We start from the raw sequence: 27,045 nt of genomic DNA, 5'->3' as shown, positions 1-27,045 counted from the left end.
TTCTGTTGATCTGAGCAAGAAAAGAGTGAACTCATATAATTTTCAGCTCTTGAAAAACAGCCACTTTGAAAAATAATCATGTTCCGTTGCCCCACTTCACGTAACTTTGCCACTGGTTTTTGTATTGTTAAGTGCTGACTTCGCATCTGTCTCTGCAAAATTCCCTTTTGTTAGATATAGCCAATTGTTCCAGGCTATTGAGATCGCCTATCATCCAATTTATTAGGTCTTCTCCCAGATAGGTATCATCGTTCACATCCACAGCCATAGAACTAACGTAAGTGTTGAGCAAGGCTTCCTAGTTTACTGATATCATTTGGATAAAGGAGAATTAAGTTATATGTGTTAGATTACATTCAGATACAGTATAGTATAGGGAGAGTGCAGCTAAGGAGACCTCGAGCTATTTTCTAGTCCTTGTTCTCTGAAAACTAGCATATCTCCTTTTCAGCCCAGCACAGCCTCATTTCCTAAACAATAAAATAAGGGTCAGAACTAGATTACTTTCTAAGGTTCTATTCACACCTAACCCCTTCAGGGCTCTCTAGTATGCAACTATCAGAGATTTTTTTAAAGCTGTATTGAAATATATAGCTTCATTTCCCTTGTTATTTTGGCTCTTTTACTTTATTTCATCTTAATAAGATATTTTATATAAAACATAGAAAGCACAGGAAATAACAAACATTGATAATTAGCCACAGGCTTATATTAACGTTAAAGAGCAGAGATGAACTCATCAACAAGGCAAAAGATACTTTCTGTACCTTGTTTGCAATAAAGGACAATATTGATAAAAAGAAACTGGGCAATGCAGACTAATTTTTGATCATGTTCATTTTTTAACGTATGCATTGAGCCATAGCTAATACAAAACATTTGAAAAGTCACATATTCAAATATTAACAAAACAAGCTGGCTATGTATAGCTTTTTTGGTTTTTTTTTCCCTCTCATCAAAGTTATACCAGTGTCTATGCCACGATATTAATTTTCATGTTTTCCATGTTCACAGATTGTTTTGATTTCCTTATGAGAATGGAAGCTCATGACAGACAACAAATGTTGTTTTAACTGTTATTTTCTCTATTACTAAGTTATGTTCAATTATAAATTCAAAAGAATTAGAAACAATTTCAGTTAAATATGCTGTACTGTAGATAAATCACATTAGTGGGGAAATGCTTATTTATCCTGCTTGCATCTGTTCACAGAAATTTAAAACTGGGGTACAGTGAAATTGAAAAACAGTAACAAAGGGAATAAAAGGGAACAAATGTGCAGTTGAGAAAGCCCTTTTATATACATTTTCTCATGCTTACACAAGCTTAATAATAATAGTACTTCACTTTTATATGGAAAACTATATTTTCCTAGTCATTCTTCATCTGTTCATCATAGAACTCACAAAGCTGGAATTACATGCCTTGCTTTGCAAATGAGAAACCTAAGTTACCAAGACAATAAAGGATCTGCTCTAGGAAAATAACAAGATTGGTAACTGAACTCTAGTCTTCAGCCTTCAATTCGGGTGATTTTGCCTCTAGACCACAGCTCTTTGCATTCACCACCTCAGCAATTCAGATTATAAAAAACAGAGCTTTTCTAGTCACCAGTAATCAGTCACATTTCTATCTATGAATACTATGCCAGCAGGTGGCAAAGGAAACATTATGCATTATATACTTCATAGGAATAAGAAGGTTGAGGCCTACTTATGTAATCATAGACACAGATTTTGAACTTTAGGTTGTTTATCTAACAATATTTGCATAATTATCTTGAAAGTATAAGATTGCATAACAGATGAAGTAAGCTATCTCAATATAAATAATATGGCAGCAAATTGGAATGGGGATAGTCTCTGCTTTCCTATTCTTTTATCTTAAATGAAAGAGCTGGAACAGTTCCATTTGTTCTTTCTTTCATTCATGTATTCATTCATATAAAATATATTCAATACATTTATTGTGGTCTGTAAACTGTGGTAGCTACTTTTCTAGCCAACTGGCACAAAATACCAACCTGTAGGGTGAGAAGAGAGCATAATGAAATAAAAGTAAGTTATTTGGTCAGTTTTATTCTGCAGTTCTCCAGGCCCATCAGTTTACCAACAAAAGACATAATTTCATTCTTCTTAATGGCTGAATGCAACTGCCTGCCGTGTGTGTGTGTGTGTGTGTGTGTGTGTGTGTGTGTATGTGTGTGTATGTATCACACTTTATATATATCCATTCATCTGTTAACAGACATCTAGGCTGGTTCTGTAACTTTGTTATTGTGTGAATTGTGCTGCTACAAATATTGAAATTCAGATATCACTAGTATGCTGATTCCAGTTCTTTTGGATAAATGCCAAAGAGTGACAAAGCTAGGTCATATGATGGTTCTATCCATAATCCTATTTTTTTTTATTTTTTGTAGTTGTTGATGGACAGAATGCCTTTATTTTAATTGTTTATTTATGTTTTTATGTGGTGCTGAGAATCAAACCCAGTGCCTCACACATTCTAGGCAAGCACTCTATCACTGAGCTATAGCCCCAGCCTAATCTTTAAGAGAGTCTCCATATTGAGTTCCATTGCTGATGTAGTAATTTGCAGCCCCACCAACAATGAAGTGTCTGTTTCTCCGCACAATCTCTCCAGTGGTTATTATTACTTACATTATTGATGATTGCCATTCTAACAGTTATGAGATGAAATCCCAATGTAGTTTTGATTTGCATTTCCTTGGTTGCCCAGAATGTTGAACATTTGTTTTTCATATATTTGTTGACCATTTGATTTCTTCTTTTGAGAAATGTCTGTTTGGCTCATTTGCACACTTATTGGTTCAGTTTGTTGTTGTTTTCTTTTGATTCGATTTTTGCTGTGAATATTTTTGGTGTTCTTTTTCAGATTATGGATATTGATCTTTTGTCAAAAGAGTAGCTGGCAGGGATTGTCTCCCATTCTTTAGACCCTTTTTACACATGAAATAGGCCAAATTATGCTAAACTTACATGAGACTATATCACAGTGAATCCCATTTTTATGTATAAATACAATGTACCAATTAAAAATAAATAAATAAATAGAAGACTAGTAGAGTGGAAGAACAGGATCAGGGGAACTATGAAGGGAAATAAAAAAATAAAATGAGGGGCTGGGGATGTGGCACAAGCGGTAGCACGCCTGTCTGGCATGCGTGCGGCCTGGGTTCGATCCTTAGCACCACATACAAACAAAGATGTTGTTTCTGCTGAAAATTAAGAAATAAAATATTAAAATTCTCTCTCTCTCTCTCTCTCTCTCTCTCTCTCTCTCTCTCTCTCTCTATCTCTCTCTCCTCACTCTCTCTTTAAAAAAAAATAAAATAAAAAAATAAAATGAGCAATTTATGTTATGTGCATACATGAATATGTCACAATGATTCCCGGTACTTTGTATAATTATAATGCAGCAATTTAAAAAATGAAAAGCAAGTTATTGGTACAAAAATAATCTGCAATTCACCTTTGTGCCCTAAACTGCTTTGTCTCCATAACTATATTCTGTGGGGGACTATAACTGATCTGCTAAAAGACCTTCTTTATCTGCATCTACTTTATCTCCATCATCAGCCACAAAGCAGTATTCACAAGGGGTCTGGAATATCCACTGAAACACAAGAGGGTTGCTTTGTTTCTTCTTTTAATAAGATTTTCACATTAGCCCAACAAAGTTCCATAAGTGGTCACTAGGTGCTTAATTTACATGGTATTCATAGAAGATGCAAAAAAGAAACAGTGAGGCTTAACAAATCTCAACTGTCTTGTGCATGAGTTAGAAGCATAAACAAATGAGGACAACCCAAGAGAAGTAAACATTAATGAGTTGCTGATTCTGTCTTAGGGGAAGTGAAAAGTCTGGGAAAGCTACAGGATGAAAAGGATACTTGAACAAACAGGCATTGCCTCTGCAGACAAAGGCAAAGGTGGACATGCTGAGCAAAGTGCAGGGGCAGAAGCATAGAAATAAGGAAGAGTACCTCATGGTGGGAGCCAGGAGAGGCTAACTTAGTGGAGAATGTGTAAAGGGAACATTCCCATGGCCCAGGCTGTGAATATCCATATACAGCAGATAAAATAAATTTGACTTTTATTCTGAAGACAAGAAAGAATTATTTAAATATGTTGACTGATTGAAAATGGGCTATGGGGGAGTGTGAGTCACAGATATCCAAGATTTCTAGCTTAGGCAACTAGGGGTATGAGCGTGTGATTCAGATAGAAGAAACAGAAAGATGTGATAAGCAGTGGTGAGCTCAGGTATAAAGTTGAGGGAAGGAAGTAAAAATAAATTATTTCAGTCTAGTACGTGAATCCATAAAGACAGACCATTCATTAAAATAGTACTTGCAATAAAAATGTCTCCCATTAGAGCCTATCTGTAAATGAAACATAATTAATCATTTGTGAACATTTCATAAATATTGGACCTAGTCCTAATGGTGAGTGGCTAATCCATTCTCTAGAGAAAATAATGTAACTTTTAATAAATTGCTGCTTCAAATGTGCAATGTATATCCATGGTGCTCTGAAACAATGATTCTCCCCCAGGAAGTAAGTTTTTCAGCATGCCAAGTTCCAATTAATGCTAAATAATTGCTAAAAGAGAAAAACTGTGTGATGGTTTTGCTTCTGCCTATAAAATAGACAGACCTTTTCTCTCTGGTTTGAGTAAAACCAACAAAGATAACAAAGAACAACTATTTATGAAAGTTTAACAAATAGAGGTGATTCACCTGCAGGTATACCTCCTGGTTACAGGAAAGAGTTTAGTAAAGTAATACAAAAAGTGTCATCTCTCTGATTTCATTGGGATTATTAGGTACCATTCCCAAATACGATTTAGTGGCAATCATATACATGCCTTTCGTAGCAACCTTCCAACCCTAGAGAGGTGACCATGGGAATCAAGAATTGGATTTACCATGCAAGTAAAGCAAGACTCCTTAAGTTTGCCAAAGGATAACCAATAGCTACTGATGTCTCCATTTTAAGAGCATCATGATTGGTGGTGGTAGCCATGAATCTCACTATGAGAGCTTTCATGATCGAAAAACTTTCAGAGTACTGACAAACAAAGGTGATTCTTAAACAAAATATCTCTGGGGATTTATTTTCTATTCAATCTATGTGAGTTCTGATGTCATCTTCATGATGTCTGTGGCTCATATGGGAAAGGGAGCCTGAATTAGGGGACAACCTGAAATATCACCTAGAACCTTGACAATAGAAGTGAAAGTCACGGAAGCTAATTTAGCTAATTCTAAGAGTAAAAATCAATATGGAGAAAAAGAATCCTGGATATCTCTACTTTATTGACTTGTGCAGTTTGCTGAGAGATGTTTACCAATTAGGTATTGATCATTTTATTTGTTTTCTGTCCCTTTTTATAATGTCAAGGATAATACACATTCTCTTTCAGAATCTTACTACTTCTGCCCAGGCAAAGGCTTTCTTCCATTTTACTTACCTTGCTTGGTTGGTCCACTCAGAAAGCCATCCAAGAACACGTTCTCTGGCTTAAAAGGGGGAGTGTGAAAAAGAGAGGGAAATGTGTTCTCCAGCACCCCATGCTAAGACATCATGTCTATTTGAAATGGACACAAAGCAGGCACTGACAGGCCTACCAGGTTTATTTTGAAAGTGTATTTTTGCCGAGTCTGGGTAGAAATTACAGGATTAGAGCTCCTGTTCCAATTGTTCCTGTGCAACCAAATCACTGACATACAATTGCAGATATACACAAGAGAAAATAGGAAAAAAGTATACTTCTAAAATTCAAAGCTGAATATTCATTCATTTGAATAATTAAGGGTGAATTCTAATTCAGAGTTCCCAAATGAATGTTGACAAGCTTTTATATCAGAAAAGGTCCCAAACATTCACTTTATTGATAGTTTAAATTGTGCATGTTTCCTAGGAGTATGTTCAGTGGAGAGAGTATTAGGCAGGCATGGCTCGTAACACAATCAGTATTACCAAGAGTTTGACCTTGATGGTCAAGTTGAATGATTTCTCATATTCTTTGGTCCCATAAAGAAAGATATAAAAGTTTCCTGAAAGATACTATCTTTTAGGAGCCTAGAACTCAATATTATAGATACTCTACAAATTTTATCTATGCTTATTATGATGATCACTCAAAGAAAAATACGTACAATAAAGTATTTTAGAATGTTATTTTTTAAGTGACTCTTTAGCAATGATGATATTGCTAAAATTCACACAACTAAATGGGTTAATGTTTCATATAACTTCCTAAAGAGAAAACTTTTTTAAAAAAAGATTATTTTTACTTATAACATAGTCCCCATAATTTTACACTAAGCAAATGTAACTTATAGACCTTTTCATTTAAACTGTTTAAAGAAATGCTGACACAACACCCATTAAAATAGTTCTGCCTCAGGCAATTCTCTGCTAAGTTAAAGAATGGCCTATTTGCAATTTTTCTGATATATTTTTAATGCATAAATATCCATGATTATCTTCTTGCATGTAGAAAGAATATGACAGGGGTACGGGGAGATGGGATAGTGCAATTCTTTAATACAAAGATTCCATCTCTAAAGACTTTTTTCATAAGTTATATTGTTAGTCATCAGGTTATTAGAAAGACTACATTTCTGTTTGTTTGATTTGAGGTAGTTTAAGATAAAACTAAAGGAAACAAAACCATGTGGCCAATCTTTAAAAACAGAAAAAGAACAAGAACCAAGAATTGCATGGGAATTGAGAGACGGGTAGACCAAGGAGGATCAGGCAAAAGTTAAATTATACCAAGAAAACTTATACAATGACAAAGTGATAAATGTGAGCAACTTAGCTATGAGATTTCTGGCAGTCAAGTCTGAAAAGGAAGCATAATAATTTATGTAACTGTGTAGTAAATGAAAATACTTAGTGAAAGAAAGTACTCAAATATATAAGGATTTTTTTCTGTCCTCTGACAGAAACTTATTATGTAGGCTTTTATATAAAATCATCTAAACAGAATAGCAGGTACATACACACACCAAAAAAATTATTAAGGCAGATGGTATTTTTCTCATGAAATCTTGCAATAGAAGTTAAGGATGAACTTCCACAAAGCAAGATAAAGCAAGCCACAAAGGATTTCTTTCTACCTCTCACAAAGTAATTTACCATCCTGTGACTTCCTCAACAAATTTGACAACTGGTAAAATTTTAGGAGTTGTGTTCCAGACAGTTTGATCTACAGAATAGGCTTAGGTTCAAGGTACCCACATAGCTGCACACTGGAAGGAGACACTGGCTGACACTTGGTTGGCTTGTCTACCCAACCTTAAGGACCAGAAAGGGAAAAAGAAAAAGAAAAAAAGGATCATGCTTGGGGATTTGGGGATCTGCATCCTTTTTACACAGAGACCCGTTTAACCTAATACTTGATACCTCTCCTTTGGGATAGGAAGAAATGGAAAAGGAATGATAAATCTAGTACAAGATTGAACTATTACAATTTTATTTCATCTTTCTTGTCTTTTGGCAGACACAAAGAAAGAAAACTGGATTTCACCCTGCTGTTAATTTTCCTGCACTTTAGAAACTGCAGCTTGTCTTGAGCTAGTTGTTTTCCTTCATACCTGAAAACAGGGTTTTCTTTTGAACAGAAGGTCTCCTCATTAGTAAGACTCATGCTATGGCCTTTTGTGCCACAGATTCCTTGCATCTTGCTGTTTGTCTTCTATGTAGTTTATTGAGGTCACAGCACAGAAAACGACACTGCTAGTTCCCACGGAAGCTTAGTAGGAAAGTAGAAATGTAGGCATCTCACTTTACTCCCTGACTGGAGGAAGATACATTGTGGGTTTTATCTTCCAAAGAGCAATGCCCTCCCTTGCTCTAAGTTGGAATGTTTACATTATCAGTGTAGATTTCTTTCTTTCTTTCTTTCTTTCTTTCTTTCTTTCTTTCTTTCTAAACTGGTGCTTTTCAACAAAAAATAAAATTACATTAAAAATCACCAGATACAGTGACTTTTTTCTTGTTTTAGGACAGCCCTTGCTATGTGATTTAGGGCCTTGAGCTCCCATCCTAAGATACATTCATAAGTTAGTTGAGTTTTATTTCTGAATGTTAACTCAGCCCTCTTTTGCTCACCACAAGCTCATATCAAATCCACCTTCTTAATCTACCCATTTATTCAAGATCTAGCATATGGTTCCCATTCCACAAGACTATATGGAAGGGAGCATGAAAGACTTATATAGACTTATCTTTAAATAAACCAAATTAAAACCTAAAAAGAATATTTAGTACTAGAGCATTGCCTTCTCTTGGTACTGTTTGGAAAATTAAATCAAAATATTTTTCTATGCATAAATCCTCTACAAAAAAAAAGGTGAGAGAGAAGGAAACCATTTGTTTTACCCAATAGGCATTAAACCAACATGCAATGCATATTACAGGCTACCCACTAAGGGATTATATAGCCAAATAGATACAACCTACCACACACAGGTTTTCACCATAAACAATAATTAGTTCCCAAGTAAAAGGACTTCACAACACCATTTTTCACAGATAATTTATTCTAATTTAAGTCACCATTGATGTTAGTTAATTGATATGACCCAAAGGAAAAACAAGCTTCTAATATCCTTAAGAAAGGAGGTAGTTTTGCAATTTGGAATGATGTATCCTCTTAGTCTCTCCTCTCTCTCTCTCTCTCTCTCTCTCTCTCTCTCTCTCTGTGTCTCTCTCTCTCTCTGTCTCTCTCTTTCTCACACACACACACACACACACACACACACACACTCACTGGAGAGAGGCACAATAGGGGTACTACCTCCCTTGATGTTTACATTTCAAAGGGATGGCTTGCAAATCCTGGAGAAAGACATTTCTGAGTCAAAGAGCTGACAAGATGCCATTCTAGTCTTCAAAAGGATCGATATACACATTTCAAGAAGAGGAGAAAGTACTTAAAATTAGCAGGGTTTTTTTTTCCGTTTTTAAAGTAAATATCCAAAGGAAAAGGAAAGGAGAGAAAACTCTTCCCTTGTTTTCAAGAGGAAGACAATTAAGTGTCTTATTTTTAGTTTGAATTTGTCCTTAACTGCATAGGAGAAAATTGAGATTCAGAGAGAAAGACCCACCAGCTGAGACATCTCAGAGCTAGAATAGAGACCCAGCTTCCCCACTTCCAGTTCTTAAACTAGTCTATATTTTTTCCTTTTATAAGTTTAAGTTTTTAAGTCTTTTGCTTTATTTTTTTAAGGAGGTACAAGTGAGGATACTGTTTGAGGACTGGCTTGTGTAAGACTGATGGAAAAGTTCCTTCTTATAGGCCCTTCCCCAGCAAGTGGAACTCTTTGCCCCTCCTCCCTGATTATTCCTTAAAACATCTGCGAGCAGGGCAGGCTGGGGCCTCTCCTACAACACATTTGTTCTTCTAACACCCAACATAAATAATAAGAAAATTGTTGTGATGTAAAGAAAGGTTTAAATCCATACAAAATGAAAAGAAATAAAAAGAAATGAATATTGACAATATAGATAGATGTGGCAGATTCTTGAGAAACCAAACATCCCTTTTCCTCTATCATCTTGTCTCACCCTTACTGTGGATGATTTTTTTAACCAGCCAAAGTGATTTTATATAGGTAGTGAATTCTCTTAAAATTGTTACCAAATTGAAGAAGTTGGATTACACCATTTCTTAGTCTCTTCCCACTTCTAATATCCTAGGATTCCATTATTTCGTTCTAATATGGAGACTAAAAGTCAGGAACCTGCCTCATTATTGAGTTTACTCTTTTTTTCTTTAAACTCTGTTCAGTGTTTTAAAATATTTCTCCTTTGGCTGAGTAACTCTGCCTACTGAAGTATATCTAAGGAGATAATCCTAAATATCTTAAAAATGTAAAAAAAATATGAAATTATCCCCAAGATGGTCTTTGCAGTTTTATTTATAATAGTAAGAAATCTGATTCAACCAAAACATGCAGCAAAAATGGGTATATGCATCTCTTAGTAATGTTCACAAACTATTCATGACATGGAAAAGGATTTGGCATTTGATTAAAGAAACAAGAAATACAAATATATAAATATCCTGACTAAAGCTATTTAACAAATGAAGCATAGGCATAGAAAAAATAAAGCAAAATATTAGTTGTGATTATCTTTCAATTGGTGGCATATGGATGCTGTTCCTCTTATAATGTTAATGTCCAATGCAAATTTTTCTTTAAGAATTTTATAACACAAAAAGAGAAATTTAAAAAGATGTTTTTCCATGGCAAATGATACAAGTCTTACAAAAATAGTCATACAGACAACCATGAGGAATATTTTGTGCTGGATTTTGGGAAAAGCCAGTTAAAACAGAATCATCCCTTGATCTTAAGAACTGGACTCCTCTAGTCACCATGGTTATTAGAAAAGTTAATTTTCTAAAAGGGCGACTTCATTAACATTAGTCTCACAGTTCAGTGCAGTCCAGCAGCCCCTTATTGGAGACAGTTACTGCCAGATCTAATGGCCGGAAGTGGCCTGTCAGTCAGTTAATGCCAGGAGAGAATGAGGAGCTCCGTCTGCCGATGGAAATACAAGGAGCAGGGTGCAGGAGAGTGGGGGAGCAGATGAAGTCATCTCATCTTCAAAAGCTGAAAAGTCAAAATTGATGAGCCCTTAAGTGGTGCAATAAAGTAAGTAATCAGAAATGCCTGGTAATGGCAGCTTTTCCAACTACAGATTAGTGAGCTAGTAATAATACAGTAGCTCCTACCTGACAATAACTGTCCCTTATTGTACTTAAAGCCATAACTCAGCTGCCTTGCTGCCGCTTTGAAAGGGCACAGTGTACGTGAGCTACAGATAGTAACAGAATAATGCCCAAGGTGCAGCCTTACGATGCAGAGAGTGGGATGTGGCAGAAAAAGAAGGCAGGTGATGTGCTCCTCTTAACAGAGAAGACCTCTCCGTACAGGACGGCATGGTAATGAGCCTGAGTGCAGTAAATGTATCTGGAAAATGCTTTTTAAGAATGATACATCAATAATGCCTGAATTTAAAAAGGAAATAGAGAAAGACCCACGAAATACAGATATACATGTGAGACAGTATTTTGAATTAGATTATTTAGCAACTGTTAAAAGTACTAAGTCTTATTCTTCCTGAAACCATCTACAAAGGCACTATAACGATAATGTGTTGATTCTTGAAGAATTAAATAAAACAGTAACTTCAAATATTTGGTTTTCTCAAGATTGTCTTATTCTTTTTTATTCTTTATTAGCCCAATTCAGTATAGCAAGTCTCATATATGTCTAGTAGTTTAAAATATGAGCTAAACTGAGTACAAAAGAAGTTGAAATGCTTAACATTAAAAATAAAGGTACTATGAAAGAAATCAATAATATCAGGTATCCATTTTCATTGAGAAAGCAAATATATTTCTTTTTAAATATAATGCTAAAGACAGGAAAATGAGAAAGACCAGGCTTGGGAGTGGGTGAGGCACAAAGTGGGTAGCAACTATTGTATTCAGACTAGCTGGTAAGAGTTTCCAGCAAGGGATCAGTGAATGGTCCCTTTGACAGAGCAAAGCCTCAGTTGCCTGGAAAAAGAGGGTATGGCAGCTAAGACAATCCAGTTAGAAATCTTCAAGTCCCCCATGAGGGATTTTGGCATAGCAGTCATTCTAATTTAGGAGTCAAAATACAGACACATTTTAGTGACAGACCAAATTGGTGAAGAGAAAGATAACAGAACAGTATAAGTTCTTCACACAGAGAAACCCTGAGGGTCTATTTAGGATCACTGGAGACTTGCAGAAGAATTTCTGATCCAGCAATTTTGAGAGGATTATACAACCACGGGCCTGGAAGGATGACTCATCTCTTAGCTTCTACTAACATGCTCACTCAGGGGATGATTAAATTCAGTGCCTACTAGAGCCTCTCAGTGAATCTGATAGAGGAGAAGAAAACACAATTTTGCTAATATACTCTTTTTTCATTAATTAGTTATTAAGCACCACTTAACAAAATGGGCAAAAATCCATGACCTCACCTTCCAAGTGTGAGGTAACTAAAAATAAACAAAAATTAATTATAGGTTAGGAGGTAGTAGATGTTATAGAGGGAAAAAATCTCAGAAAGAAGGATTGGGAGTGGGGCAGATAAGTATTATGATTCTGAATAGGGCAGTCTGTGGAGATGGCTGAGAAGGTGACAGTTGAGCAGGCTTGAAGGAAGTGAGAAACAGGGAAGTTGTTCCTGGGGAAAAGCATTCCAGGTAGAAGAGTTCCTAGCTAGCAAAGGGTGCTAAAGCAGAAACATATCCATGAGTTTTCAAAAGCAAGAAGGCCGATGTTTCTGGAGCAGACACAGCAAAGGTGAGGGGATATTGGTGGAGATAAAACAGGATCACGCAAGGATGTGAAGTTGCATAGGCTCTTACAGCAGTGTGGCTTTTCCTCTGAGTGAAATAGAGAGCCTTTGTAATGTTTTAAGCAGAAGAGTACTGTGACAGAACTTAAATTGTGAAAGGTTATGTTAGCTTTATGTTGAGAAGCACTTGTGGAGGAGGAGCAAATGTGGAACATGGGAAAACAGACAGGAGGGGATGGTCATAAAAGTTGCAGCAGCTGAGATTTTTTTTAAAAAAATTGTTTATGTTACTGGCATATTTTGAAGGTAGAGCCAACCAAAAAAATTGACATATTGGATGTGGTCTGTCAGAAAAAGAATGGAGTCTAGTTGTCTTCATTATCTACTAGTGTGTAGCAAAATTTACTGTTACATTCAGCAGCTAGAAGTGAGTTCAGATGAATAGTCTGCTCTAGTGACTTCCAATTTGGTATCTGCATTTTTTACTCCAAAGCTCAGCTCCGCCAGGACTGGCTAGAGCAGCTGTGGTAGTTGAGGGTCTTCTTCTATATGGTCATTTCCTGTGGCTACCTAAGGGTTTGTCACATCACGATGATCTCAAAGTTGTCAGAGTTTTTACATAGTGACTAACTTCAAGAAGGAAAGAGAAGCTACCTGTTCTCTTAAAATCTTAAAGAGGAGCTCCAGATATTACTTCTGCCACATCTTTTTAAAGGAGGGAAGTAACAAGGACAAAGATTCCATCCATCTTTTGATGGGCGGAGGCAAGGAACTGATGATGGCCAGATTATTTACCAGAGATGTCTCCCAGGTTTTTGGACTGAGAAACCAGATATATGCAGTTGCAAGTAAATGAGATGAGGAGGAATCTCAGAAGAAATTGGAGTAGGCTGTGGAGGGTGACAGACACATGTACAGTTTTGAGTCATGCTAAAGTTAAGGCACCTATTAGGCATCTTATTGAAAACAGCAAGTTTGCAGTTGAATCTCCAATCTGGAGTTCAGAGGAGAGGTCTAGATTGGATATGCGTATTAATGAACCCTCAGTATACAGATGGTGGTCAAAGCCATACGAATGGGTGAGACTAGCAAGGGAGTAAGTAGAGTTAGAAAAGAGAATTCCAAAAATTGAACTTTGAAACACTCTAATATTTGAAGTCAGGTCCCAGAAAATGTGACTGGGAAGAAGCAACTAGTGAGGTAGTTTGACAAATCCAGTGAGGAAAATACGTTCAATGAGAATCAAGTGAATCAAATCCTCCTTAAAGTTTATTTTAGCTTATCATTCTCCTTTGGACTCAGCAATATGGAGACTATTAGAGCTAAAGAGAACAACAAGACCTTGTATCTGTCATGGCTCCATTCTTTATGGTTAACTTAGGGAGCAGCCCCAAAGAGGATGGGATTTAGACCCTGATGCCTACAAGATAGCTACAGCTTCAGGGGAGAAGGACTCTAATGTGAAGCCAAACTGCACCTTTACCAATTAGAAGGAGTTTCCAGCATAATCCAAGGGTAGATGATATTAAGTAATGCTGGTAAATGACTGGTATCACATAATTTTATCAGCATGTGCTAGTTAAGATCATTAAATTCTTAAATTGTCAGGATTTAATGTCTTTGGAGAACTGGAAATGGAAGGGTGGGTCAGTGCAGGATTTAGGTTACCCAGACAGATCAACCCATCAGACAAGTATGTCAATGGAAAGAGGGCAGAAACACAGTTTAGCAAAATACATGCAAAAATGAGTTACTGTTTCCCTAATCCTGTATCAGACATTAGCCACAACCTGGTCTGAATGAGTTTCAAATGCTTTACTGAGAGACGCAATGGGAAAGAGTGAGTTTGAACCTGGGACCTGCAGGGGTGTGAATGTGAGGTTCAGGTGAATAAAGTAAATGAAATTGGAGGAGGAAGAGGCGAAAGGAGGACAAAAGTCAGCTGCTCTCCCAAACTCCTGCAGTCTGGGAATACATATATTATGTCATTTAGCACCATTCACACTCTGCACAACTTATTATGACTGGTAATCAGATGACTGCACAAGATCATATTGACTCTGATATCTTCATTTTAAAGTAGAGGGGAAAAAAAGATAAATGGCATCAGAATTCTGCAAAGAGCAGGGCTGAGGATTGAGATCTGCAACTGGATAACTCTGTGACTGATTACCTGCTTCCTCAGACTGCACTCTTGACAGATGCACAGTTTCTCCATGGGATTTAACAGCCATTAGCAAGCAACTTAAAAAGACAGTGGAAAGAGACAGCCAAGCAGCCACTTGCTAGTTTTTTCTTAAATTTACTTCCTTTCACAACATAAGTTTGAAACTGAGATGAGCAAATCTTCCTGCATGAAAATAATTGAGTTTGGAAGTATTTCTTTTCAGAAAGTCATTTTTCTGAATATAATAAGAAATATCTGAAGAGCTGTGTGTATTCCCTTCCAATGTGTGAGACAGTGAAGTTAATTCTAGAATCACACAGGAGAAGGACTGAGACCCCATATTCTGCCGTGATCAAATATCTGCTGCCATTGCCTCATTGATGCCCCCAGAGCTTCAGAGGAAAGAATTTCAGGTCTCCCAGGAGAATCTGCCATTGGCTAATGATCTTTCTTGCCAGAAGGTTCTTCTTTATCCTCCGCCTCCATTCTTCTTGCTGCTGTCCAATCCCTCCCCAGTAGAATTATGAAAGAACATTACAGCCTGTCCAAGGGAGATGAGCCCTGCAGCCCCAATTTCCACTGAGGCAAAAGTCATGACTGTGAGTGTCAAAGCTGCACTGAGATTCTTGGTTGATACCATAGCCATCCATTAATCTGTCCCTGGAGTTAGTGGTGCAGATGGTGGTGACTGCAAATGAAACTTACCAAGGGGCCTGATTATAGCTCTAAGCAGAGATTTCAATTGGGCATGAAAGCCCTTGAAAATAGTATCACAGAAAATAGAGGATAAAGCTGCTTTTTATTCCAAAGAAATTGAATCCATTCTAAGAAAATCCCACCACAGAAGTGAAGGTCCTTGGTTTTCCTCAGCAATGTAGGAGCACTTGGTGCTCTTCTAATGGCCAACAAATAAATACAGGAGATAGTAAAATGAAGAACGAAATTAAAACTCAAGGTCTTACTTGGAGTGCTTGAGCAATTCTATTCGATGCCGTTCTAGCTTTCAGATCACAGGAAATTGAATTAATCCTTTCTGCCTTAATTGTTTTCTTCCTAAAGTAGAATTGATGATGATACCAACTTCACAGGAAGATCCTAAGGACTAAAATTATTAAAGTAATCTTCCAAATTCAAAATACCCACTATCACATCTGAGGAATTAAATATACATTATTATTGGCACACATTAACATATGGTCTAGAAATTGAAGTTCTACTGTGGACTTAATACCTCTTCTTTGCTTTCGTAGCCTTGAGCAAATTCCTGTGCCTTCTATTAGCCAAAAGCTTGGGAATACATGTTAGACACCATTCTCTTCCTTTCTCTTCCTGTTGCTGTGGCAGATGTAGGTTAATTACAGCCCTCCCACACCCTGAGGACTGAGGAGATTTTATAATTCTTGTCAACACCTTGTCCTCAGTAACTACCATCAATTAGTCAGAGTTAACATGCAAATCAAAACGCATTTGACTCTCAACTTTAGAGTATACAAGCTCTTCAGAAAGTGTTGTTCCCACTCTCAGCCACCTCAGACTATTCTATATCATGATCTCACTGAGAGCACTGCTTTGCCACAAATATATTGATGTTGCTGACAGGACATCTCCAAAGGCTGGCCCTTCTGAGTCTGTCACCTTCATAGACAGCCATGGTGGAAGAGGATGCAGCTGGCACAAGTGTCTGCTGGAGTGCCCCTGAGTGTACAGCCATGTCTTGGATGTTTAGTCAATCAAAGATGCCACTGGCAAGCTTCTGGAGCAGATGAAGTTGAGGAAGTTGGCAACTGTGTTGACCCGTGTTTATCTCCAAGGCATTCATCAAGGAAATTTCTTTTTTCTAAGAAGTCTCTTGCTATCCCAGCAGCTCAGAAAGCTGAGGCAGGAGGATATTGAGTTCAAAGTCAGCCTCAGAGATTTAGTGAGGACCTAGGCAACTAGCTGAGACCTTGTCTCTCAATTATACACAAAAAAGGACTGGGGATGTGTTTTAGTGGTTAAGTCCCCTGGGTTCAATCCCCAATACAAAAAGAAAGGAAGAAGGAAAAGGAAAGGAAGGGAGGAAGGAAGAAAGAAAGAAGGAAGGAAGGGAGAGAAAGGGAGAAAAAAAGGAAGGAAGGAAGGAAGGAAGGGAGGGAGGGAGGGAGGGAGGGAGGAAGGAAGGAAGGGAGAGAGGGAGGGAGGGAGGGGAAAAAGGAAGAAGCTGCTTGCTGCCCACAGCAACAGCCTCAAGGGTGTATCTCCCAGGCATCCTGTCCTGGACAGCCAGCAGACACCTGGGGTTCTTCTGTTTCTTTTCAGAGGAAGAGACAATGACTAAGAGAATAAATACCACCAGACAGATTTGGACTTTCAGCAGAACTCAATAAGTGCATCTACAATTACTCATGAACACAAAGTCTGTCATTTAAAAAATTTTGGGCAATAAATGATTTTTAAAGAATACTGATAGAATTGTGCGATAGTTTAGTATGCAAAGGATTCCATGAGGAAAACACCTAAGAATCACTTTACAAGTGTTTATTTTTGATCAGTCATCATCTTTTGCTCACATTTAATCACTTACCTTGAAGAAACTCCTATCTAAATCAGACTTTGGAATGACAAAATTGTCATGTGAATATGTTAGATTACTGGTTAGAGATGAGATGTAGACTAAATTTTAAGTAGCAAAATAAGATTCCTATAATCCTCAAGAACTACATTATGTTAATTATGGAATAGCATGTCAAATTATTCCATAAGTAATAGGTAATCAGCTAAGGAGTAACTCACGATGACCTGGGCCACCATCCCCTAGTGGGGCCAGATAGACTATAGGTCCAACCAGTGGAACACATAGTGAGTTCTTTTCCCTTTCTTATAGTACACAGCAGTTTCTAAGAGTATAGACATTGCAGTCAGGCCTCTGATTGAATTCAGACTCACTCCATCACTTTGCTGTGTGACTTTGAGCAAATTACTTAGTCTTTCTGAACTTCAGGGGGGTTTTTTTGTCCTATGGTCAAAATTGTGTATGTTAGTGGACTTTTCACAGTCCCTGGTACAGCATAAGCTCTGGTTTCTATAATAATTATTAGTCTCTCAGAGTTCATATAAGAGGGACACACAGGAGTTAGTCATGGTTTTCACTGCTACATAAAATATTTACAGTCATGTCTGCCTTTAACATACTTCTTGAAATACATATGAAAATCAATTATTTTCTAGGAAAAAAGGTATTTACTAGAAAAACATGTTCCCTGTTCCCTACTGAAATATTAACTCATCAAACATCACTAGATTTTGACACTAGCTTTGGTTCATAAATCAATTTTGCTCTGTCTGAGAATGTTAGGCCTCCTGGATTCCTGCTCTTTATGGCTTAACTTAAGCACACATGAGCTACATCCAGAGAGAAATTTTCTCTTCTATATTCACACCCATCCTATAGAACAAAAGCTGGTGACACAGATCAAGGCACAGGATTGCTCAGCCAGCATTTGGGAGACATATGTAGTGTGCTGGGCTCTACTAGTTACTGGCTAATACAACTGACCAAACAGGTCTCCTGCCCCTCTTGATCTTGCATCTGCACACCTAAGGACCAGATGTTGACCCAAAATAGTCTTTCCTCAACTCTTCTCCTTCTATACTCTCTCAGGGTGCCCTCATTCTCTCCTGTGATCTCACATAGCAATGCTGTGTCAATGACTCCCGAATCTGTTTCCAATCCATACATCTCTGTTTTAGGCCCAACTTGCTATGCTGAATAGAATTTCCAATATGTCTCAACATGCTTCACTAATATATAACTCTTACACCAGTCTATTCTGCAACTTAGACTCTATTTCTGTTCACTGGCTGTGAATTCAAAAACAAAGATTTGAGAACTCAGGGATTTTTTTTTTTTTACATAATAAGACTAGTGATGCTAATACTTATTCTATCCACTTATTTATTTAGTTAGTTGTCTAATGTGTGCATTTGCTTATTATTTACTTCTTCTAACAGTCCTATGAGTTAGGTTTACTATTACTTTGGTTTTGCATATGAGATCATTGAGCTTTACTTCTCTCCAAAACTATACAATCAGAGTTGGATTAAAATCGGGCAATCTGATTTTTGAACCTGTATCCTTAAGCCATTTGGCACATCATTCATGAGGGTTAGGGCCTGGGCTACCATTGCTAAAACAAATAGATTCGATATCAGTAAACGGTAAAAGGGAAACAATCTCATAAGGTGCTTTGGATTCATGACAAAGCGCTAGCCTTTCAAAAACCTCTGACATCATTTCTGTAAAAATACAGTGTACACCAAAGCACAGGGGTGTGAGAAAGCAAAATGCCATCCAGTGAGCTTTCTGCTCAGCCTGGCAGAAGCAGGAAACCAGTAGAATGAAGTAGCCAAAGACTGGGAAGTTATGCTGGAATCAGATTGTGAATGGACTTCTAGTTATTTTCAGGGATTTAACTTCACCCTGTCTACAATGAATGGAAGTAGTGGCAAAGGAGAATGTTCATGCAACAAAATTCGATGAGATTCTTCACAGAAGAAGGCATGATTTTACTCTATAATTTGCAATAAGTACAGTGGTCCATGCCTTGAGGAGTATGCAGTCTTAGCGAGGAGCGTGGAAATTACATAGGCAATCTTAATACACTGTGATTAAGTGTCACAAGGTGCTGTGAGAATAATTATGAGGCACTCCCAATCAATCCATTGTGCCTTATAAGAGAAGACCTCCTAGAAGTACTCAGAAATTTGTAATGACATTACATAATCACACTCGTATTATAGAATGATATTTCTATTAGTAGATATAGCTATTCCAAAAAAATGTTGAAAAAGAAAATGATGTTTTTTTAACACCTCATATAAATGTTGTTGATTATTTGAACTGTGATATAAAGAACTGAGAGGTATAGAGGGAATACGCGTTTTACCAACAGAAAAAAAACAAACCGAAGAGGAGCATTGCTAGAAAGGACCAAACAGAAAGGACTGTAACCTTTGTAATTTGGTCATTTGAATGACCAACATTCTGAGTTGTAGTAAAACAAGGAAGAATAGAAGGAAGAGGGAAGACCATGAATTTGGTTTGAGACCTGTTAATTTAGAGGCACTTATGCATTACAGATGTTTGATGGGCAGCTGTCACTTCATGTCATAAATAAAACAATGCAAGAAACTTAAGTTTTGAATTCTACAGAGCATGTAGATGACATTTTAAAAAATTGTTGATTGATTCTTTTTAGTTATACATGACAATAGAATCCATTTTTATATAATTGTATAAGCATAGAATATATCTTATCTAGTTAGGATCCCAGCCCCATTCTTGTGGATGTACATGATGGTTGGATTCACTGTGATATTTTCATATATGCACATAGGAAAATTATGTCAGGATCATTTCACTGTCTTTTATTTTTCTATCCCACTCCCTCCCTCCATTCCCCATTGTCTAATTTACTGAACTTCTATTCTTCCCTTCTCCCTTTATTGTTGGTTAGTTTCCCCATATCACAGAAAACATTCAACCTTTGGTTTTTGGGGATTAGCTTATTTCACTTAGCATGATAGTTTCCAGGTCCATCCATTTATGGCAAAATTCATAAAGTCATTCTGCTTTATGGCTGAGTAATACTCCATTGTGTATATATACCACATCTTCTTTATCCATTCATCTGTTGAAGGGCATCTAGGTCAGTTCCATAGGTTAGCTATTGTGAATTGAGCTGCTATAAACATTCATATAGTATGCTGATTTTAAATAATTGGATATATACTGAGGAATGGAATAACTGGGTCAAATGGCGTTTCCATTCCAAGTTTTCTGAGGAATCTCCATACAGCTTTCCAGAGTGGTTGCACCAATTTGCAGTCCCACCAGCAATGTATGAATGTACCTTTCCCCCTACATCATTGCCAACATTTATTGTTACTTGTATTCTTGATAATTGCCATTCTGACTGTAGTGAGATGGCATCTTGATGTAGTCTTAATTTGCATTTCTCTAATTGCTAGCTAGAGATATTGAACATTTTTTCATATATTTGTTGACCAATTGCATTTTTTCTTCTGTGAAATGTCTGTTCAGTTCCTTCGCCCACTTAATGATTTGGTTATTTGCTTTTTGGTGTTAAGTCTTTCTGGTTTTTATATAGCCTGGAGATTAATGCTCTGAGGTACATGTGGTAAAGATTTTCTCCCATTCTGTAGGCTCTGCCTTTGCGCCCTTGATTGTTTCCTTTGCTGTGAAAAAGCATTTTAGTTTGATCCCATCCCATTTATTGATTATTTATTTTACTTCTTGTGCTTTAGAAGTCTTATTAAGGAAGTTAGTTCCTAAGCCAATATGTTGGACTGACGGGCCTCCACTTTCTTCTAGTATGTGTAGGGTTTCTGGACTAATACCTACATTCTTAATCCACTTTGATTTGAATTTTGTGCAGAGTGAGAGATAGGGGTTCAATTCCTTTCTACTCCATATGGATTTTCAGTTTTCCCAGCACTATTTGTTGAAGAGTCTTTCTTTCCTCTGTTGTATGTTTATGGCACCTCTGTCTAGTACCAGATAACTGTTTATATGCGGGTTTGTCTCTGTGTTTTCTATTCTGTTCCACTGGTCTTCTTGCCTCTTTTTGCTGCCAATACCATGCTGGGTTTTTTGGGGGGGAAGTAGGGGGATACTCCATACTGAACTCAGGAGCACTCAACCACTGAGCCACATCCCCATCCCTATTTTGTATTTTATTTAGAAACAAGGTCTCACTGAATTGCTTATCACCATTGCTGAAGCTGGCTTTGAACTCAAGATCCTCCTGTCTCAAACCCCTAAGGTTGCTGAGATTATAGGTGTGTACCACTGTGCCTAGCTTCATGCTGTTTTTGGTACTATATCTCTTCAGTATAATTAAGGTCTGGTATTGTGATGCTTCCTGCTTCAATTTTCTAAGAATTTTTTTTTTTTGGCTACTCAGGGTTTCTTATTTTTCCAAATGCATTTCATGATTGCGTTTTCTATTTCCATGAAGAATGTCATTGGAATTTTAATAATAATTGCATTGAATCTGTAATTGCTTTTGGTACCATGTAGATGACATTTAAAACCAGATGAGATGTCCCAGTGGAGCACAGAAGTATTAATACAGAAAGTATGACAGTGCCATAAGGCACATGTGAACAAAAATACACACACACACACACACACACAAAAGGAATCTGAGATATAGCCCAGGATAAGAGGCATGAGGCATGATCTTTGGAGCCAGAAGGCCTAAATTCAAATCCTAACTCAACCATTGTCTTTGTGACTTTGGGCAAAGTACTTATCATCTTTTGGTCTCAGTTTCTTCATCTGTAAATGGGAACTACTTCAGAGGATATAACAATCTTTAAATAAATTAGTACTTCAAAAGCATTTTGAATAATACCTGGCCTTTAGTAAACACAGCTTATTTTTTGTTAAGTGTGAAATGTTATAATTCTTTTAGTACCACATATCGATCTTCATTCTTGCTCTATTTTATGTCTCTCCTATTTCTTACTTTTTCTGAAGGCTATGGTTTGTTTATCTTATTCTGCTCCTAAATTCTAGTGGGTCCTAAATGAAGTATTATTAAATTCACTGAGAAAAGTAAATCTTAAGAAAGATAAAATCAATCCCTTTCTTCACAAAACAATTACCTTGTAAAACAACCTTAGGAAAGTTCTCTCTAGGCATATAGCAATATAATCACCTGTTTCTAAAGCTAAATTGATGAACAATTTTCTCCAAAGAGATGTACCTCCTCATTTTCTTCCTGTGCTTTGTTTTTCAGTTTAAGAGACGAAAATTACTGAAATGAGCTTTTCATACATTCAGACAGTTTCTGCATTTAAAATTAAGAATTTGTCTTTGGCAAATGACCATTGGGGTTTATTCTGTTCCAGGAACTGTGCTAGATGCTCTAAGTACATAACTCCTTATTCTTCACAGTAACCCCTTGAGTTGGTTCGGATGTTTGCTACAGACTTGAGGAAGATGAGAGTGGTCAGGTTCTCTGAAACATATCAAAGCTAAGGAACTTGACTCAATGCAATGAATCATGACTAAGCAACCAGTTACAAAGCAAAGCATCACCCAACCTGGGTCAGTTGTCACTTGCTCTGCAGTATCTTCATGTTGAAGATGAGACGTGTGGTAGTTGCTGGTGGTGGTTCCCTTCCAAGATTTCCTGCTCTTGGTACCTAGGAATTATATTCTGTGGCTTAGAGTGACTAATGAGCAATTATCCCTTATTTCTGCTCATGTTTATGGAGCATCTCCTGACTGGACCTATAGCAGGCTGAACACAAAACTATTGGGAGTCTCTTATCTAAGAAGAGATACAGGTTTAATATTTTTACCAGTCTGGGGATAGGAAAGATGGTGGAATGAGACAGACATCATTAGCCATACATTACATGTATGATTGCACGAATAGTGTGACCCTACTTTGGGTACAATCAGAGAAGTCAAAAACTTGTGCTCCATTTGTGCACAATGAATCAAAGAGCATTCTGCTGTCATGTATAACTGATTATAACAAATAAATGAATTCAAAAATATATTTTACCAGTCTTACTCAGACTCTAAGTTCACTTCTCAATCCAAAACGATTGTCCTGAAAATATATCATAATGATGGAGGTAAGTATTAGAAGCTCAGATGGAATTGTCCCTAAAGATGAAGCTGTTAGAGGGAGTTAAAAGGAGAAACTTGGGAGATAACTAGATTGTGCAAAGGGAAGAAAAGGAAATCAGTATTCTGGTATGGAAATAGAACATTCAAAGGCACCAATGCAAAGTTAAAATAGATGTGTCTGCAAAATAAATAGATGATTTTTCTATAATAAAGCATTGAGTAAGAAAAAGAACAATGTGGCAAAAATAGGTGTGGGCACATTTGTGAAGCATGAAAATGTGTGGGCATTTTCCTGTGGTTGTGGAAATTGTCAAGAAAGGTGGTGTCATTACTGTAGCATTTTAGCTGTCAGTAGGTTCAGAGGCTGAAATGTTGGTGTAGAAAGAAATTCAAATTATTCTGAATTGCTAAATCTTGGAGAAATCTTGATAGGCATTAAAAATCAAAGTTGCCTCAATTTGAGAAGTTATTTCCATTTCCTTCCAACAAGATAATTATATGACATGCGTTAGCACACTTTTTCTATAAAAGACATATAGCAAATATTTTAGGATTGTAAACATAAAGTCTTGGTCACAACTAATTCCTCAACTTACTTCTGTAGCACAAAAGAATACTTAAACAATATTTATATGAAATAGAATGGCTGCATTACAATGAGTCCAATGAGCTTTACTGGGGATACTAAGATTTGAATCTCATATAACTCTCACATGTCACAAAATAGCATTCCTTTGATATTTTCCAACATCTTTTAAAAATGTAAAGACCATTCTTAATTTGTGATTTGTGTAAAAGAAGATGGTATATAGGATTTGATCAGTAAGTCAAAGTTTGCAAATCTCTAGTTTACACAATCAATCAAAACTCTCAATCAAACATTATTTTGAAAACTGAGTTCTCTTCTGAGGCTATTAAACATTTGGAAGGAGACAATCAAAATGGTAAGTGAAACAGTAGAGAAGGAGCTGCTAATTAGCTAGCTAAACTAGCCATAGGAATCACTGGGATCAGTGGGACATGTGTCCCTCTATGTTCCCATCCACAGCAAAATGTCTGAGTCCTTCAGAAAAAAAGAAAAGTTTATCAATAATTACTATTTCAAATACTCTCTGAACACAACATTGGGACAATTTCAGAGCAAAGACAAAATGTAGTAGGCCTCGCTTTTATTCCAGTTGTTTATGATATCCAAAAAGAATTTGTATAATATAGTTCTTAAATATATGGTGTGGGTGGCTCAACGGTACCATTTTACACAAGCCAATCACACACATACCCTAAATCTGAAAAATGATGGGCTGAAATGATTGACAAGTCTAGAGAAAAGGAATTCCATTATTGTTCACATGTTATCTTCTGTTCAAGGGTTATAAGACCAAAAATGAGGGAGAAGTGATATTATCGTGATAGTTCAAATAAGTAAGCAGCCTTCTTAGTTCTTATATAGAATCCCTTTAATTTCTGTCATGTCATTTTCCTTAGATCACTTGGCACTTGCCATGTTTTGTAAAGCAAGTGCAGCCAAATATTTTTATTACTTATCTTCAACTTTTTCTCTCCACTGCTGTCGGCTTATCTATATTACAAATAAGAAAAATAACACATTATGGGAATTCATTTACATGAAGGTAGAGATGTCAATAACATTGGAGTCTACAAAAGGAAAAGGTTACATAAATATACCCCTCTAAACTATTTGCCCCAACTATTGTTTTTATCTTCTCCCCCACCTGCACCTCTGCAGGGGGATTGCTAGGGCACTGGCTCCCTATAAAAGTTCCCCTGCTGCTATGATTGTTCACCCAAAGCAAGATGGCATGAGGAAGAAACTCATGCCACCTCTTCCCATCGTGCACCAAGGCATAATTCTAATAAGCTATATTTTTCCAAATACAGAATGAAGTAAAAACAAAATAGTGATTTAAACTAATTCTAAGACAGTCACTTTAATTGTCCATTTTACTATGTAAAATAGTCAGTTGATATGCAGTAATGCTGCAGAACTAAATTTCTTGCCATTTCCTTATGACTATTCATATATTTTTAAATATTTTAAAACCTGAAACCAGCATGTATTTAAAATGTCTTCAATATCTGTCTACATTTAACCATAATTGTACATTAAGAAACCCACAATGAAAATAACATGACCAATATATGCCAACTAAGTGGTCTCCTTAATTATTAATTTGAAAATATGTACAAATGGATCTTCTCAAGTCTTATTTCTCTTTTTAAAAAATACCAGTTATTAGCTGGAAGCAATTCTAGCCCATTTTACGTGAGGAAAAATATCTGTAGTGTTTTTTTTAAGTAGCTTTTTCAAGATGTCACAACTATCCAGAACCTTCAAGATTAGACTTCACTTTTGATATGTTATGAGGTCGCGAGAATACCCAGTTCTTAGGAAGAAGAACCCTAATCTATGACCCAACACTACCATATCCCCTACTGCCACTAAATGACCACATATGACATGCTGCTTCTCTCTTCATCACAGAGTATTTACCCTCAAAATCAATTATTCAGCCAATGTGTAGCCAAAAACATTATACATTTTTTCGCTATTACAACTTCAAATAGTTATATTCAAAGTTCCACAAATTATCACGAATAAAGAAAATAAGATACAGAGAGTACGCACTGGAATTAGACTAACACTATTTTCATTTTAATCTACTATTTAAATGTTACCCATTCCAAGGCTCTCTCATTTTACTTCACCTATGTATTATCCAGCCAGAATTTGAATTAGTTCAGATTAAATTTTAATATATTATTTACAGCATTTTCTACTGCTAAACCATGTATTTCCATCCAATGAGTCAGATTCATGTAAAAGCAATTTTGAGTGTACAGCAAATTGTTATATTAAAATAAATCTTTCATATATTTTTTCCATAGACTTGAATCAAAGGAGCCTTTCCTGTCTGTTGGGTGAGTATGTCTAAATATTTTAAATATTAATTATTTAATTCAAATTCACAAGGTCTTCTGAGATGATATTTGCAGTCATTTAGCCCCATATTCAAAACCATAACATGTCATTGCATGCCACATTGCTCTGTTTGTTTTATACAGACTTAACTAAAACGCTCCTCAGGCTGTTTTGTGACCTCAGAAATTCAGCTACTGGATGCATGTGAAATGCTACATCTTTTGTAAAAACTAAACAAATAAGTGAATTTCTGTATTCTCATTATGGAAAGATGCACAGATTGGTTTTTTAAAATTCCCCTGAACCACAGCTGCACTCTTCCCAGTCTGTTTACCCATTTATATACTATTTCTTTTTAGTCTATGCTACTTAGTGTTCCATCACTCTCCTCCAAAGCTTTCTTCAAAACCTATATCTTTTCTCCTTTTCTCTCATTTAACTTTATTTCTCCAATTGACTCACACTCTTTGCTTCTCTGAACAAGAAGCTGAAGAACCCTGAGGCAGATTTGGGTAAGACAAGTGCTTGCCTCTTCTGATGGGCATTGTTCTGAGTCACAGTGCATGTCCTATGTCAACATTTTGTTGACAAGGATGTAAATGTGCTGTTTTGGGGCATTTAGAACTAATTAAGAATAAGCTATATTGTTTTTATCTGTTCTATCAAATAATTATTAGACATGTATTCAAATTTCTTATGAAGGGAAATTGCACTCAGCATTACATTTGGTGTTATATCAAAAAGCGTTGAAAGACATGATCTCTAACAAAAATAAAATCATGCTATATTTGATAGGGGAAAAAAAGTTACATATAGGCAGCTACTATACTTTTGGCTTAGTGACCAGAAAGATGAGATAGGGCTAGATTTTTTAATGATCAGATCAATTTTATTTTAT

The 27,045-nt window shown here is 36.5% G+C and overlaps 1 protein-coding gene across 11 annotated transcripts in view; it reads left to right on the top strand.

Annotated features, from left to right (window-relative positions):
* Positions 1-27,045, top strand: part of Ralyl (RALY RNA binding protein like) — a 622,839-nt gene that overhangs the window by 486,291 nt on the left and 109,503 nt on the right. For all 11 annotated transcript variants that reach the window (XM_078016965.1, XM_078016963.1, XM_078016964.1 and 8 more), the window contains one exon: positions 26,114-26,146. In XM_078016965.1, the coding sequence (XP_077873091.1) occupies positions 26,114-26,146 (33 nt within the window). The remainder of the gene's footprint in view (positions 1-26,113; positions 26,147-27,045) is intronic.

This window comes from Ictidomys tridecemlineatus, chromosome 7 (assembly GCF_052094955.1).
Source record: "Ictidomys tridecemlineatus isolate mIctTri1 chromosome 7, mIctTri1.hap1, whole genome shotgun sequence".
NCBI classification, from domain to species: domain Eukaryota; kingdom Metazoa; phylum Chordata; class Mammalia; order Rodentia; family Sciuridae; genus Ictidomys; species Ictidomys tridecemlineatus.
This window is presented reverse-complemented; position numbering and strand designations above follow the sequence as displayed.